This window comes from Elephantulus edwardii, unplaced genomic scaffold (assembly GCF_000299155.1).
Source record: "Elephantulus edwardii isolate Elephantulus edwardi_28Jun2011 unplaced genomic scaffold, EleEdw1.0 scaffold00058, whole genome shotgun sequence".
Taxonomy (NCBI): domain Eukaryota; kingdom Metazoa; phylum Chordata; class Mammalia; order Macroscelidea; family Macroscelididae; genus Elephantulus; species Elephantulus edwardii.
Genome location: NW_006399808.1, coordinates 17,258,313 through 17,275,137, shown reverse-complemented (window position 1 = coordinate 17,275,137; position 16,825 = coordinate 17,258,313). Strand labels below are relative to the sequence as shown.

Sequence of the window (16,825 nt, the reverse complement as noted above, 5' to 3'; positions counted from 1 at the left end):
GAGCACTGAACATTCCATGAACGGCCAAGAGAATGAACAGATATATCTTGGAAAAGTGCAGCCAGAGTGCCCTTTGGAGGCAAGAATGATGAAGCTTCACTTCACATACTTTGGATATGATGCCAGGAGGTGCTATTCTTTGGAGAAGGACATGATGTTGGGAAGGGTGGAGGGTTGGCGAAGGAGAGGAAGGCCCTCGAGGTGGACTGATATGGTGACTGCAGCAATGGGTTAAAATATGTCAGAGAATGTGAGGATGGCACAGGACATCTGTTGTATACAGGGTCACTATGAGTTTTACTCAATTCCTTAGCACCTCACAACAAAAAGGGTTCTGATGGCCTAGTGGGTAATTGTGCTGCAAACCCCAAGGTGGCACCTTCTCCAGTGATTCAAATCCACTAGCCATTTGATGAGAGAAAGACAGGAAATCTCTCCTATGTGACTTTTATCCTCTGAAAACCTGCTGGCAGGTCAGCTATGAGTTGGTTATGCCTCCATGGCAATGACTGACCAAATAATATCAAAAAAGCACCAACGCTCTACTTTACATACAGTTCTTAAATATTAATGACCACTTTGGAAATGATCAATTTAACCAGCTGGATGTAGAAATATTATGGATTTCAGATTCTTAGTTAATAGTTAAATTCTGTAATTATGATGATAGTATTGAAGTAATATTTATTCCAAAAAATTCGTAAGAACTGCAAAGATTTGTACTTTCGGCTAATGTACTAATTATAAATAGGTTTTGATTAAAAGACACCTTGCAATTAACATTATGAGTGTCAGATTTGTTATTAAAATAATACGATACAACTAACTGAAGAATGTGTTCCTATTGCATTTGCATTAATAAAATGCAGAATGCACATCTTTTCTTGATGTTGAGATGCAATCCATAATGCAGACTTTAGACTTTGATCTTCTTTAATAAGTACTTTAACTCTTCTTCATTTTCAGCAAGTAGGTTGTGTCATCTGCATAATGCATAAAAATTATTCCCTTAAACATTATTCCCTTATTCTGTTTGTACAACTGCTTCTTGGTATATGCATAGGTTTCAGAAAAGCTTCTGGAATTTCCATTCTTCTCAATGTTGATGAAAATTTATTATGTCTATGGGAGCTCTGGTGGCCTAGTGGCAAGAAGGTATACTGCAATCGCAAAGGCACATGGTTTGAGGCCACTCGCGCTCCATTGGAAAAGGATGGGCAATCTCTTTCCATGCGATCAGCTGCCTCTGAAAACTCACAAGAATGTTAGCTATGGGTCAGTTCTGACTCTATGTTACAAAATAACAACAGTCACAATAAAACACAAGTAAACATCGTTCTGGTATTTCTGCTTTCAACCAAGACCCATCTGACATCAGCAATGATGTATCTCATTCCTTGCCTCTTCTGACTCCAAAAGAGTAACAGCAGTAGCAAAATATTAGTTCTGGGATTTAGCAGTAGTTCTCCCTTCCCCCTTTTTAGGCTTCTCTATATATTCTTTTTACAGTACTTATATATTATTTAGGCAATGGCCCTCAGGGTGTGCTGTCTGGCCCCCCTCCGAGGAGACCTGGTCAGCCCCCGGGAGAGTCATTCAGCCTCCCTAGGGTGTGCCACTGGGCTCTTGGGGTGACCTGTTAGCCCTGGGGAGAACTGTTTAGCCCCAGGGTATGCCGCCCAGTCCCTGGGGGTGTGCCATCCAGGGAGAGCCTGCTGGGCCGGGGAGGGGCGCATGGGATAACCACCAGGTGCCCGAGCGAGCCTTCATGTGGCTGGTGAGAACTGCCTAGGGTATATAAAGAATTTTATCTAAGCCACTTTCCTCCTTCTTCTCCTCTAGTTCACCTGTAACATCTCCAAAGCCCTTATCTTTGTAACTCACAAGCTTGTTCTAAGTTTGCTCCCTTTCCTATAGATAACCTTAACACTGAGTTTTGCTCCAGATCTGAACCCTGAACTCAGTTTCATAGACAAAAGGGAACTATAACTGCCAGCTAAGGAAGCAAAGGAGGATGAAGCCACAGGGTTCAGCCAGCCATTCCCACTGGATCCACCTTGGCAAACACTTTGCAGTTCAGAGGGCAGAAAACGTCAGGAAAATATCTTCTAACTGAACAAGAAGCATCAACCCAGGACCACCAGGGGTTAATGTTACGGTATTAAAGAGGGCTCCCTTTCCCCCTTCACATCAACTCCCCTGTTTAACACAAAGAAGCCAGAGAGTCTGTGTCCCATTCCCAAATGAGAAACCCACTAATGAGTTAAAACAATTCCTTGGTTAGGATTGCACCTCTCTACCTGTAAATGGACCAATAGGTAACACCATGATAGAGAAAAGATTGACTCTGTCAAGGATTTAATTTTACTTGGGTTAATAATTGGCACCCATGGAAGTTATGAAATCAAACTACATGTTGCACTGGGAAAATCTGGTGTTAAAGATATCTCTGAAGTGTTAAAGAACAAGAGTGTCAGAATAAAGACTAAGGTGCACTAGAAACAAGCCATGGTCTTTTCCATTGTTTTATATGCATGTGAAAGTAGGACAATGAATAAAAGGAAGAGTGAAAAAGTGATGTCTGAATTTTGGTATTGATAGAAACTATAAAACTGACTGTAAAAAGAATAAATCTGTTGTAGAAACTATAAGCAAGGTGTTCCTTAGAAGCAAAAATGGTTAAAGGTCTTTTCACATATTTTGGAAGTGATATTAGGAGGGGCTCGTCCTTTGGAAAACATATCACAGTGGGTAAGAGAAAGAGTGAGCAAAGGGTAAGAACCTTGAACCTTAATAAGATGGACTGACACAGTGACTGTAATATTGGGCTCGAGCAAGATGGAAATGTCTTTTTTTCCAGAATGACAAAGGGCTTTATTTCAGATATCTGTATGAAGGAGGATAATGTGCACCTTTCATATATGTATAAAAATACTAATGATGTACAGTATACAAAAGAGTTTCTTGTACTTATTTCACATCTGTGTGGGCCCTATACTTAAAGAAATAAACTGTTTTAGTATGAACAACAGTAATAGTAATACAGTTTATTGGGTTCATAGTTGCATCTACTTAAAGTCCTTAACCAGATGACTAGAATCTTGCACAGATCTAATGAATGAATGAACTGGAAAGGTCAAGAAATGCCACAAACTATAAAGCTACAGAGAGGTAATTCAATTACCAATTTAGAAGTTTTATTTATTATTTAAATAAATATTTTATATTACATCCTTGCCTATAAATGCATTACAAAGATTAAGATAGAGAAATTCTACTGCAGACAGTACAAACGGTAGCAGCAAATTAGGTCCACTGAGGTGCACGGTGAGTATTTTAAGGATGGCCGTAATTGGGCAAAGTCACTGAGAACTGAATTTGACTGGATGGCACCTGGCAATAACAACAGTCTGTGGTTGATTTACACAGTGATTGCATGAATATACTAAAGCACAGTAGAGATTATGACAATGGTACAATATTGCTCAAGGCTTTGGACAAAGTAAATGGAGTTGCTATGAGTTCGAGTTGATTTTACAGCAACTAGCAACATCTCTGTGAAGTCCCTTGTTGTTGTTAGGAACCATCAAGTTAAGGAAAACCTATAGTGACCCTATTAACAGCAGATCTGAACCCTCTCCTATCGTGTGCTATCCTCATAATCTTACACACTTGAACCTATTGCTGCAGTCATTGTGTCAATCTATTTGATTGAGGATCTTCCTCTCTTCCAAGCCACTGTACAAGGAACAGCCTCTTCTATCAACATTCCCAAAGCATGTAAGATCTTTGCCCCCAAGAAGCACTCTGGCTGCACCTTTTTCCAGACATATCTGTTCTTTGGGCATTTGAGTTCAAAGGCATCAATTCTTATTCTACCATCCTTATTCACTACTCAGCTCTTAGATGCACAGCAAGTGTTTGAAAAGACCCTGGCTTGAATCAGGTTCCCTTAGTCCTCAAACTGACATCACTGCTCAATAATTTGGAAGGGTCACTGACCACAGACTTTCCCAGTATAATGTCTCATGATCTACTGACTGTTGATACCAAGGAAGATGACTGTGGATAAAAGATGAAATCATTGACAGTTCACTCTTTCCTTCACCTATTGTAATGATCCATTTTGGTCTTTTCATCCTTCTCTGCCTTTGTAATGACCATTTTGCATTCTTTATGGGTGATATTCTTGATATTCTTCCACAGCTCATTTGGTCTTTGCTCAAAGGTGTTCAAGGCCTCAAACCTGTTCCTGAGATGGTTTTGAAATTAAAGTGGGATAGACTTACAGTCAAATTTTGGTTCCTGTGGATTCAATTTACTTCAACAAAATTCAAGTGGGATAGACTTACGGTAAAATTTTGGTTCCTGTGGATTCAATTTACTTCAACTTCAGCTTGAACTTGCATATGAGTAGTTGGTAGTTTGTTCCACAATCAGCACTTAGCCTAGTTTTCACAGCTGATATTTAGCTTCTCTGGCGATTCTTTTCACAGAAGTAATAAATTTGATTCCTATACATTCTATCAGGTGAAATCCATGTGTATAGCCTGCATTTGTGTTTTCAATAAAAGGCATTTGCAGTGAATAAATCACTAAATGTGCAGAATTCTATCAAGACCTGATGTGATTGCTGCAGAAGATCAAGGTCTGTGGCCTTCAATATGGATAGAAGTTCAACATTAAGAAAACAAAGATTCTCACGACTGGGCCAATTGGCAGCCTCATGATGGATGGTGAAGAGATTGAAATTGTTAACAACTTTAGTTTGCTTGGCTCCACAAACAACACTCTTGGTATCAGTAACCAGGAAATCAAGAGACAAATTGCATTGGGAAAGCTGGCTGTCAGGGACCTCTCCAGAGTACTGAAGAGCAATGACATCAGTCTGGAGACTAAGGTGTGCCTGATCCAGACCATAGTCTTCACAATTGCTTGCTATGTGTCAGAGAGCTGGACAATGACTAAGGGTGATAAAAGGAGAATTGATGCTTTCAAGCCGTGGTGCTGGAGAAGAGTGCTGAATATACCATGGACTGCTAGCAGAGCAAACAGGTTCATCCTAGAGAGGGTGAAGCCAGGCTGCTCCTTGGAGGCAAGGATTCTGAGGCTTCGTCTGACATACTTTGGGCATGTTGCAAGGAGGGACCAGTCCTTGCAGAGGGACATTATGCTTGGAAGGGTGGAGGAACGGAGAAGGAGAGGGAGACCATCGATGAGATGGATACAGTGACTGGGATAGGTGTGGTGGAGACAATAAAGTTGGCACAGGATAGAGCAAGTTTCAGGGCTGTTGTACATAGGGTTTCTATGAGTCACAAGCAACTCAACGGTACATTAACAACAGCAACCACCACAGAAACAATAATTGTGATGATGTCTATCGGTCCAGTGGCTAGACTTGGTTTTCTTGACATTGGGATGCAATCCATATTGAAGGCTGTATTCCTTGATCATCTACACAAGCGTTTCAAGTTCTCCTCACTTTTAGCAAGCAAGGTTGTCATGTGCATAGCACAGGTTATCAAAAAGTCTTCCTCCATAATGATGTCACATTCTTTTTCAGAGTCCAGTTTCTTGAATAATTGGCTCAGGGTACAAATTTAATAGACAAAGAGAAAGGATACAACACTGACACACACATTTCTTAATTTTAAACCACTATGAGGAGGAACGTGGCATCAGGTTGGAGGAAGACTCATCAACAACCTGTGATATGCAGATGACTTAACCTTGCTTGCCAGAACTGAGAAGGATCTGTAGAATTTGCTATAGAAAAATCAACGACTGTAGTCTTCAATAAGGATTGAAAGTCAACATCAAGAAGACAAAGATTCTCATCAATGGGACAACTGGCAGCACCATGAGAGATGGAGAAGGGATTGAGGTTGTTGCCAATTTTAGTTTGCTTGACTCCACAATCAACACTCTTGGTACCAGCAGCCAGGAAATCAAAAGACAAAAGGCACTGGATAAGTCTGCTCTCACGGATCTCTCCAAAGTGCTTAAAATTAATGTTATCAGTCTAGGAAATAAGTTGTGCCTGATCCAGGCCATGGTCTTCAAAATTACTTGTTAAGTATCAGAATGCTGGACAATGACTAAGGATGACAGAAGATGCCTCTGAGTGGTGGTTCTGGGGAAGAGTATTGGAACATACCTTGGACTGACAGGAGAACCAACAAGTCTGTATTGGAGAGGGTGAAATGAAGTTTCTTCTTGTAGGCAAGGGTTTTCAAGCTCTGTCTCACATACTTTGGGAATGTGTACAGGAGAGATCAGTGTTTGGAGAAGGACATCATGCTTGGAAGGGAGAAGTGACAGAACAGGAGAGGAATATCCCAAATGAGATTATTGACACAGTAACTAGAGAAATGGCATAGGTGTGTCAGAATCAGGGAGACTGGCAATAAGTCTGATGGAGTCTGCGCAACACAGGGCCGTTATGAGTAATAGGCAACTTTATGGCACATAACCATAACCAAAACCACCACCACAACAACAGTATTCCCGTGCTCTGTTTGCACAACAGCCTCTTGGTTTAGGTATAGGTTTTGCATAAGCACAATTAATTGTTCTGAGATGTCCATTCTCAATGTTAGCCATAATTTGTTATGATCCACAGAGTCAAATGCTTTTGTATTGTCAATAGAGCACAAATGGACATTCTTCTAAATCCAGCTTGAACTTCTTGAAGCTCCCTGTCTATGTACTATTCTAGTCATTTTTAAATGATCTTCAGCAGTATTTTGCTTACATGTGATATCAAAGATATTATTCAGTAACTTCCACATTTTGTTGGACCACCTTTCTTGGGAATGGGAATAAATACAGATCTCTTCTAGTTAGGCAGCCAGGCTGGTGTCCTCCAAATTTCCTGGCATAAACTGGTGAGCACATCCATTGTTATCCCATCAATTCTTGGGGCTTTATTATTTGCCAATGCCTTCAGTGAAGTCTAAACTTCTTCCTTCATTACCACCGGCTTTTGTTGGCCAATTCTGTTTGGTACAGTGACTCTGTGTATTCCCTCCATCTTCTTTCGATGTTTCCTGGATCACTCAAAATGTCATCCAGAGCATCCACAGATGGTGTAAACATTAAAGTACTTTGCTGTTAAAAAGTTGTAAGGCTTGAATCCACCCAGAGATGACTCAGAAGAAAAGTCTAGTAAGCTGCTTCTGAAAAAGAAGCTATTGAAAATTCTATGGACCAGAGCCATCAAGAGTCAGAACTGTTTCAACAGTAACTGGTTTACCTTTGTAGTAAATAAAAATTTCTCCAAGTTTCCAAAAATACCCTATAGATGGTAACATTACCCCTGTTGAGAATTACTGATCCCTTAGCCTAAGATAAGAAGCTCTCATGGTACAATGATTAAGTGCTTGGCTGCTAATCTAAAAGTCAATGGTTCAAAGCTACAGGTTGCTCCAGGGGACAAAGATGTCACAGTTTGCTTTCATAAATATTACAGCCTTGGAAACTCTATGTAGCAGTTCTACACTGTCATACAGAGTTGCTGTGGGTTAGAACGGACTTGATGGCACTGGTGTTATTTTGTTTTAATAAAAGATATACTCATGGAGATTCAGATTATCATCAGCTTCCGTTTTCTTGGCTCTACAATCAGCATTCTTGGTACTAGCAGCCAAGAAATTAAAAGACAAGCTGCATTTGAAAAGTCTGCTGTAGAGACATCTCCAAAGTACTGAAGAGCAATGTCGTCAGTCTGGAGACTATGGTGCGCCTGATGCAGGCCATAGTCTTCACAATTGCTTGTTATGCATCGAGAGCTGGACAATGACTAGGGTTGGAAGGTGAATTGATGCCTTTGCGCTGTGGTGCTGGAGAGGAGTACTGAATATACCATGGACTGCTAGGAGAACAAATAGGTTTGTCCTGGAGAGGGTGAAGCCAGGCTGCTCTTTGGGGGCAACGATTCTGAAGCCTCGTCTGACGTACTTTGGACATGCTGAGAAGCAGGATCAATTCTTGGAGAGGGATGTATTTCTTGAGAGGGTGGAGGGACAATGCAGGAGAGGAAGACCCTCAATGAGGTGGACTGACTCGGTGACTGGGGTAATGAGGATAGGTATGTAAGAGACAATACGAATGGCACGGACAGAGCAGGGTTTTGGGCTGTTGTGCATAGGGTTGCTATGAGTTGCAGGTGACTCGAAGGCACATAACAACATAGTGTAGTTAGAGCACGGCCTTCTATGTAATAGGAAACAAGTTCTACTAAAAAAAAGCAGCAACAGTAATACAAATCTTATAGGCATATCTCGTATTTCAGGTTCGGTTCCAGACCACCATTCACACAAAAAAATCTCAATACTGAAGTAAAGACAGTTATGCCAATTTTGGGTTTCTTAGTGTACATAACCCCACCTGCCTGCCTGCCTGCTGCCACATGCAACAAAAATCCACCACCACCACTCCATGGGAGAAAGATGGGCAATCTCCTCCTGTGCCATTAACTGCCTCTGAAAACCTGCTGGAGGGTCAGCTATGTGTCGGTTCTAATTCAATAGTATATAACAACAGAGCACATGAAATGATACTATGATCTTTTAAGGAACGCTAGTGGCTTAGTAGTAGGGAGTCATGCTGCCATTTCAAAGGCACTGGGTTAGAATTCACCAGTTTCTTCTCAGGTGAAAAAGGGGCAATCTTCTTTAGTGTGATTTACTGCCTATGAAAACCCACTGGAGGATCATCTATGGCTTGGTTCCAAATTGCTGGTACATAACAACCAAAACAACACTGTTGTTGTTATGTGCCATTGAGTCACTTGTGACTCATTGTGACCCTATGTAACAAGAGCCATAAATTCCATTCTATCCTGTGCCAAGCTCACTGTCTCAAACACACTCATTCCCACCACTCCACTCACAGAATCGATCCATCTCATCGAGGGTCTTCCTCTCCACTCTCCCAAACATGATGTCCCTCTCCAAGGACCAGTCCCTCCTTGCAACATGCCCAAAGTATGTCAGACGAAGCTTCAGAATCCTTGACTCCAAGGAGCATTCTGGCTTCACCCTCTCAAACAAACCTGTTTGTTCTCCTAGCAGTCTATGGTATACTCAACTCTCTTCTGCAGCACCACAGCTCAAAGGCATCAATTCTCTTTCTATCATCCCTATTCAATGTCCAACTCTCCAATGCATAGCACGTAACTGCAAAGACTATAGCCTGGACCAGGCCTACCTTAGTCTCCAGCCTGACGTTGTTGTTCTTCAGTACTCTTGAGAGGTCCCTTACAGCTGACTTTCTCAATGCAATTCGTCTCCTGATTTCCTTGCTGCTGTTACCAAGAGTACTGACTGTAGAACCAAGTAAACTAAAACTGTTAACTATCTCAATCTCTTCACCATCCATACTAATGCTGCCAATTGGCCCAGTGGTGATAATCTTTGTTTTCTTGATGTTGAGCTTCAATCCATATTGAAGGCTGCAGTCCTTGACCTTCTGCAGCAAGCCCTTCAGGTCCTCCTCAGTTTCAGCAAGCAGGGTTGTATCATCCACATAACACAGATTGTTGATGATTCTTCCACCAATCCTAATGCCACATTCCTCCTTTTGCAGCCCAGCATCTCAGATGATCTGTTCTGCATACAGATTGAAAAGGTATGGAGACAAAATACATCCCTGACGGACCCCCTTCTTGATTTTGAACCATCCAGTGTCTCCCTGCTCTGTTCTGATGACTGCCTCTTGATCCAAGTACAGGTTTCACTTAGCACAATCAAATGTTCTGGGATTCCCATTCTTCTCAGAGTCAGCCATAGCTTGTTGTGATTGACACAGTTAAAAGCCTTTGCACAGTCAATGAAGCACAGATAGACATTCTTCTGGTATTCTCTGCTTTCTGCCAAGATCAATCTAACATTAGCTATAATATCCCTAGTACCACGACCTCTTCTAAATCCAGCCTGCACACCTGGAAGTTCTCTGCTGACATATTGTTCCAAACATTTTTGGATCATTTTCAGCAGAATCTTGCTTACATGTGATATCAATGATATTGTTCGATAATTTCCACATACTCTTTAAAAATATATGCAACAACATGAAAAAATGGAAACATTCTAATAATTCCCAAAATATGACACAGAAACGTAGAAGTCAGCATGTGCAATTGGGAAGAAATGGCCTCAGAAGAGTTGCTATAACCTTCACCTTGTCAAGTGCATTATAGTAAAGTTCAGTAAAGAGTTACATTTGTAAGGATCTCAATTTACAAGTGGCCTATCAATGAGCTAATGATTAAACATAACATTTGAAATATAAATTAAACTTGGTCGTACAATACAATCAGAAAAAATATGGGGCATTGTATTTAATTTTACTTAAATACTGAAATCTGATTTACTAATAATAAACAATAAAAAATGGTCCCTCGACAGATGAGGTTTTAGAATAAAGCAAAAGACAACAGATTCCTCCAAAATGAGAGGGTGGATGAGAAATTTGCTCTGATAAAATGTGATCTTGGAAACTATGAAATGTCAGCTCAGCGCCAAGAAGTGCATTCTAAATAGAGATTAAGTGATTGATTCTTTAAGATTCTGTTTCTAGTCCTATACATTTCCCCGGACAGGCAAACACTTTCTAATCATCTCTCTAGATCCAGATGCTTCTTTTTTTATGGAAGAGTAACCAGACTAGAAGTGGAAGAAAGGATGGCATTGGAGTTGAAGTCACTTCTTGTTTATACACAGTGGTAATGGAAAGTTTCTGGTAAATTTACCCTACCAGCTTAGACCTCAATTCTTGATTCACAGAGCACTTTCATTATTTAGTTCTTAAAATTACTTCAGTATTAGTCGCACAAATAACAAAATATAAAAACTTTAAATAAAGACTGGATTAGTACTAACCAATTTTCCTTTCTCCACCAGACTCTAGTATTGTTTGGGACTTACATCCCAGTGGCAGTATCCAAAACAAACCACCTGCTAGGACCACAAAACTCATTATTGAATCGGCAAATTGCTGACCTTCCTGCAATTTCTGGAGGCTGTGAATCACAGCTTCCCTTTCTTAGGTGGAACAATTGGTGGACTCAAACTGCCAGAGGCACCTTTGCTGAACAATTTCCTCTGAGTTACCAGAGCTCTTTTAAAACTGGGAGTTAAATAATTCTACAACTCATTACCATCTATTCGGAACTGACTCAGAGATGACCCTTCAGTAGTTTTTCGGAGGCTGTAAAAGTCAAGAGAGGAGACTGCCCAACTCAGGAGGTGGTGGTGTTAGGTGTCATGGAGTCAAGTATGACTCAGAGTGACCCTAAGAACAACAGATCTGAACCCTGCTGTATCCTGTAGCAATCATCAAATGGGTGTTGCTAATCTTTTATATTATCATCTTTATTTGAGTCTCCTTAATTTGCATTATCCATTCTTCATCACTTTCTCTCAGTATTTTAATTTTTACATTTCTTAGTATGTTCTGTACATGGTTCTCCAGTTTATCTTCTGTATTATTGAATTTTTATTTTATATCGGCTTGCATACAAAATATATACTGTGTTACATACAATCATTCCCATTCATTGTGGTTTATGAAATTAATCACCATTTAACTATGCCCACCATTACCTAGTCTTTTCAGATCCCCACTGTATCCTTCCCATTTCCTTTACCCCCTTCCCTCCACCCACCGGTGATACTGTTCTGGGTCTTGTCCTTACAATTTTTCTGGAATTGGTTAAAAAATGTAATTATTGAAGGTGAAGAATGTAACCGATTTCTGGCAAGCAAGGCCTTGGTATGCCCAAGTACCCCGGCCCCGCTGGGCTGGCCCCTCCCCGGAGGAACAGAGAGGTCAGTGCTTTGCACCTTTACGCACCTTGCTCACGAGGAATCCGCACCAGGCAGTCTATTATGCCTTTGTACTGTGCCTCGGGGCTGATCTGCTTGGACGACGCCTGCACCTGCAGCAGCAGCTTCACCCGCTCGATGGGCGCCACTGCCGTCTTGGACACCGCTGCCGCCACCCCACCCGCAAACAGGTCCTTCCCGAAGGACACGACATCAAACAGCCGCTTGTCCCTCTTCTCTTGCTTTCCCCCCCCAGAATTATGCTGCATGGTGGTGGGATGATGGACTTGAATATGGAAAGCAGTAGTTCAAAACGTGGGCCTGAGGTACAACTAAAAATAGCAGAAAACCGCTTCTCGTTCGTAATAGCGGGAAAGCGATGCAAGGGCTGCTGGGAAACAGCGCGCAAGCGCAGGGCGGGGTGGGGGGGGAAGACGGGCGCGTGGAGAGGGAGGGTCCTTGCAACAGGCGTTGCCAACGGCCTCCTGACACCCTGTGCCTGGCATGTGATTACTGGACTCACGGTCCTGTCGCATCCGGGAGGGTCTGAGAGCCAGCTACTGACCCTAGAGACAGGCTGGTATGAGATAGATAATTTGACTACCCATGGTAGAGCACAGTGATAGGATTAAATACTTTGTGTGTGGATTACAACTCAAAGCGATCCTATGGACAGCACATATAAACCCAGTCCTACCCTGCACCATCCTTATTTCAGATACACTCGAAACCGTTGCTGCAGTTACTGTATTAATCCATCTTATTGACGGTCTTTGGCTCTTTCTCTGACCCTCCAATTGTCAGCAACTTCATTTTACTTGGATCAACAATTAAAACCCAGCAGTTCAGAAATCAAAAGACATTGGGGGGGGGGGGGGGGGGGAGACATTGGGAAAGTTTATTGTCAGGGCTTTCTTCAAATTACCAAGGAGCAATGATTTAATTTTGGACTATGGTGCGCCTGATAGAAGCCATGGTCTTCTCAATCACTTGCTGTGTCTCTGAGAGCTGGTCAGTAAAGAAGAATGACAGAAGAATTATTCATGCTTTTGACTTGTGATGTTGCAGAAGAATACATAATTTTCCTTTGGATTGCCAAAAGGACAAAAAACATGTCTTGGAGAAGGTGCAGCCAGAGTACAAGCAAGAGTAGTGAGGCTTTGTATTAAATATTTCGGGCATGTTGCTGTTGTTGTTAGGTTCTATAAAGTCGAGTACAACTCATAATGACTTTATGAACAACAAATAGGAACCCTGTCTGTCCTGCGCCATCCTCATCGTCTCTGACAAATTTGCTCCAATTACTGCAGTCACGATGTCAGTTCATCTCATTACTCTTTTCCTGACCCTCCACCTTTCCAACCTTGGTATTTCTTTGCAAAGACTACCTTTTCCTAACAACACGTCTAGGATATGCGAGACAAAGTTTTGCCATCCGTGCCTCTACTGAGCACTCTGGTGCATGTATCAGTTTGTCCTTTTGGCAGTCCATGGGATATTCAATGCTTTTCTCCAACATCATAACTCAAAGGAATCGATTTTTCTTCGGTCACCCTTATTCCTCATACTCACATAGGATCGCTATGAGTCGCAGGCGACTCGACGGCACATAACAACAACAACAACAACAACAACAACACCCTTACTCCTTGTCCAGCTATCAAATGACTTTGCAAGTGACTGCAAAGACCATGACTTGTATCATACACACCTTAGTCTTCAAATTAACACAATTGCTCCTCAGTAATTTGAAGAGGTCCCTGACAGCAGAGACTTGCGCAATAAGATATCTCTTGATTGCTGGTACAAGGCTATGGTATTTGGAGATATATATGGATTGTGGATCCAAGTGAGAGAAAATAATTGACAATTTTCAATCTTTTCTTCACCTATTATGATACTGTTTATTGGTCCAATAGTGAGAATTTTGCTTTGTTTGATATTGAGATGCAATCCATATTGAAGGTTATAGTCTTTGGTCCTTTGCAGTGTTTCAAGTCCTCCTGAAGTTCAGCAAGCAAAGTTGTATCTAACCCTGATGCTGTATTCCTCTTCATAGAGTCTGGCTTCTTGAATGATTTGCTCAACATACAGATTGAATAGATGGAGTAAAGATTCAATCCTGACACATACCTTTCCTGATTTTAAACCATGCTGTGTTCCTTTGCCCTGCTTGGACAGCAGCCTTTTGATCTAGGTATAGGTTTCATATGAGCACAAACAAACACAGTTTTTTGTTGGTTTTTTAAAATTTATTTATTTTTTTTTAATATCTTCTGTATCTCTTTATTATCCTCCAGGCCTGGTGGGCCTTCACCCTCCCGCCCCACCAACACCCTCCATTCCTGCCTTTAAGGGTTGAGGCCCAAGTGACCCTTCCCAAGCCTGAGGACTAAGGCACCAGGTGGCTGCAGCAGGCCGGCCCAACACAGACACAGTTAATGGACACAGAAGCAGGGGGACAGGGGCACCAGGGGCGCAGGCCGTCGAGGGGCTCCCACGGGCTCTGGACCGGTCCTGGGGTGGCGGTAGCGGGCACAGAGATTCCGCAGGGGACCAGCAGGGAGAAAGGAGGGAGCCACGCGGGGTGAGCTCCTCACTTGCCCCCCTTGCGGGACAGACACCGCGGGAGGCAAGAGAAAGTCTGCTTGACGCGTGTCAGCAGCGGCAGGGGCCGGTGGCTGTCCCGGGGCGATCGCGGCACCAGGCGCTGGAGGGTTCCCTCTGCGACTCCGGAGGACGGCGTGGTGGAGGCGGCCGAAGGGGAGGAACTCTGCCTGAGGCGCTTGCACAGCGGTAGCAGCGCGCGCATCTCCTCCTCGTCCCGGAAAGGACTCTTCCCGAAGCGCTCCTTCAGCTGCCGCTGAAGCTGGGGAGGAGCGGATGGTGTGAGTTCCAAGTGCCCCCTGTGACCCGAATCCCTGCGCCCCCTGGGGTAACGAAATCATGGGGCCCACTGTCTCCCCGCAGCCGGGTCATGATTCCTTCCAGCCTCCGCCCTTCTCCCAGCTTCCCACCTTGTTTTTTTTTTTTTTTTAAATTTTATTATTTTTGTTTGTGTGTACCCTCAAATTGGATCTGACAGATACAGTAGGAGATTGCCCCTCCTTCTCCAGCAGAGCATCGGGTATATTTGAACCACGTACCTCTGGGATTGCAGTGCAGCTTCTTGCCACTAGGCCACCAGAGCTCCCTCACAGTTGTGGGTTTTTTTTTTTTTTTTTTTGTTTTGTTTTTTTTTATGGTAGAGGTTCAATTCTGAGTCAGACTATGAATCAGTTTCAACTCGATTGCAGTGAGCTTGAGGGTAATTTTTAAAGTGTAATTTTAATGAAAGTTTACAGAAAGGTTGGGTTTTCATTCATTCTTTCATTCATTCATCCATTCATTCTTGCACATTTTCCTCCCTCTCTCTGCCTTTCCCCTCCCCTAATCCATTTTGCAATGCACCTCTTGTTGCAGATTGTTGACATACAATATAATGTTTAATCATACATTCCTTCCAGACAGTTCTTCTCAACTTTCTAATGTAGTGTTCAATATCTATCTATCCATTTCCTATTAATTCCCTATAACAGTTCTATTTTATAATAGCAGTGTTATTTGTGCTTTTGTGACTGAGATATTTCACTGAGCGTATCTTCCAGGCTCATCCATGTTGTGTAGTGTTTTATGAGTTAATTGCTCTTTCATTGTTCCAGTTTTTCTAACCATTCGTTTGTTGATGGGCATTTGGGCTGCTTCTGTCTCTTTGCTATTGTGAGTAACACAGCAATAAACATGGGGTGCATACATCTGTTTGAATTGCCACTGTGGTTTCTTTAAGGTATATTCCCAGTAGTGGAATTGCTGGATCAAATGGTATTTCTATGTCCAAATTTTTGAGGACGTTACAGACTGCCTTCCATAGAATTTGTATCATTTTACATTCCCACCAGCAGTGAATAAGAGTGAATAAGCAATTGTTGTTGGCTATCCTGTTGGTTTCGCTATTGTTGCTGGGGTGAGATGATATCTCATAGTTCTTTTGATTTGCATCTCATCGGTAGCTAGGGATTTTGAACATCTCTTCATGTGTTTTTCATCAGATTTTCTTCCTTGGTGAAGTGTCTATTCTTATCCTGTGCACATTTTGCATTTGGCCTGTTTACTTTTTTTTTTGAGGTACTTGATTATTATATACATTTTAGGTTTGAATCCCTTATCAAATATGTCATTGCCAAATACTTTCCCCCATCTGTAGGTTTCCTTTTTACTCTATTGAAGAAGTTTTTTGATGTTCATGGGGATTCGATTCTGAGATTGTACCATTCATTTATTCTGTTCTCTACTGGTTGCAAGTTTTCAATTTTGCATGGAAGCCTATTCATGCTGTAGATTGGGCAATCTCCTCCGGTGCGATTAACTGCCTCTGAAAACCCCGTGGAGGGTCAGCTATGGGTCTGTTCTGACTCGATGGTACACAAAACCAAAGTTGTTCCTAGCTTTTCTTTGATGAATTTTATAGTATTTGGTTTGATTTCTATGTCACTGATTCACCTTTTCTTGGTTGTGTGTGGTGTGAGATGTGTATCTTGCTTCAGTTTTTTGCAGATGGTTTTCCAATTATGCCAGCACACCATTTTTTAAAGAATTTGTCCTTTCCCCACTTAAAAGATTTCATCTCCAAGAGGCTGCGCATTGGGGAAGGTCACCTCGGATAACAGCAAAGAGGCATCTTTCAGGTACCCAGAAAAAACTGGTGGGCCCTCGGGCCGAAAGGAAAACATAATCTACACAGGAGTTCTACAGGACACGTCACCTTTTCTTGGAGACAGTACAACTAAACTGAAGAGACACTGGTCAAAAGGAAAAAAAATGTCAGCAGTTGACGTGTTTGGAATCACAGAAGCCAAGAAAGCTTAAGATACAAGCTGTCAGATCATGGGTTGGAAAATGGAAGATATTTTCTGAAGGGACTTGGCAGATGTGAAGGGTTATCCTGGTGGAGGGTG

At 42.1% G+C, this 16,825-nt stretch overlaps 2 protein-coding genes across 2 annotated transcripts in view; both read right to left on the bottom strand.

Moving 5' to 3' along the window:
• SLC25A31 (solute carrier family 25 (mitochondrial carrier; adenine nucleotide translocator), member 31) overlaps positions 1 to 12,100 on the bottom strand; it is a 42,143-nt gene extending 30,043 nt beyond the window's left edge. Inside the window, 1 exon segment of the mRNA XM_006887575.1 lies at positions 11,860 to 12,100. Coding sequence (XP_006887637.1) covers positions 11,860 to 12,100 — 241 coding nt within the window.
• Positions 12,101 to 14,427: 2,327 nt separating this feature from the next.
• On the bottom strand, positions 14,428 to 14,810 carry LOC102865793 (dual specificity protein phosphatase 15-like). The gene is made up of 2 exons (XM_006887574.1): positions 14,745 to 14,810; positions 14,428 to 14,700 (listed from the first exon to the last, which is right to left on the bottom strand). Exons 1-2 carry the CDS (start codon positions 14,808 to 14,810, stop codon positions 14,428 to 14,430), a joined length of 339 nt encoding a protein of 112 aa, XP_006887636.1.
• Positions 14,811 to 16,825: the final 2,015 nt, after the last annotated feature.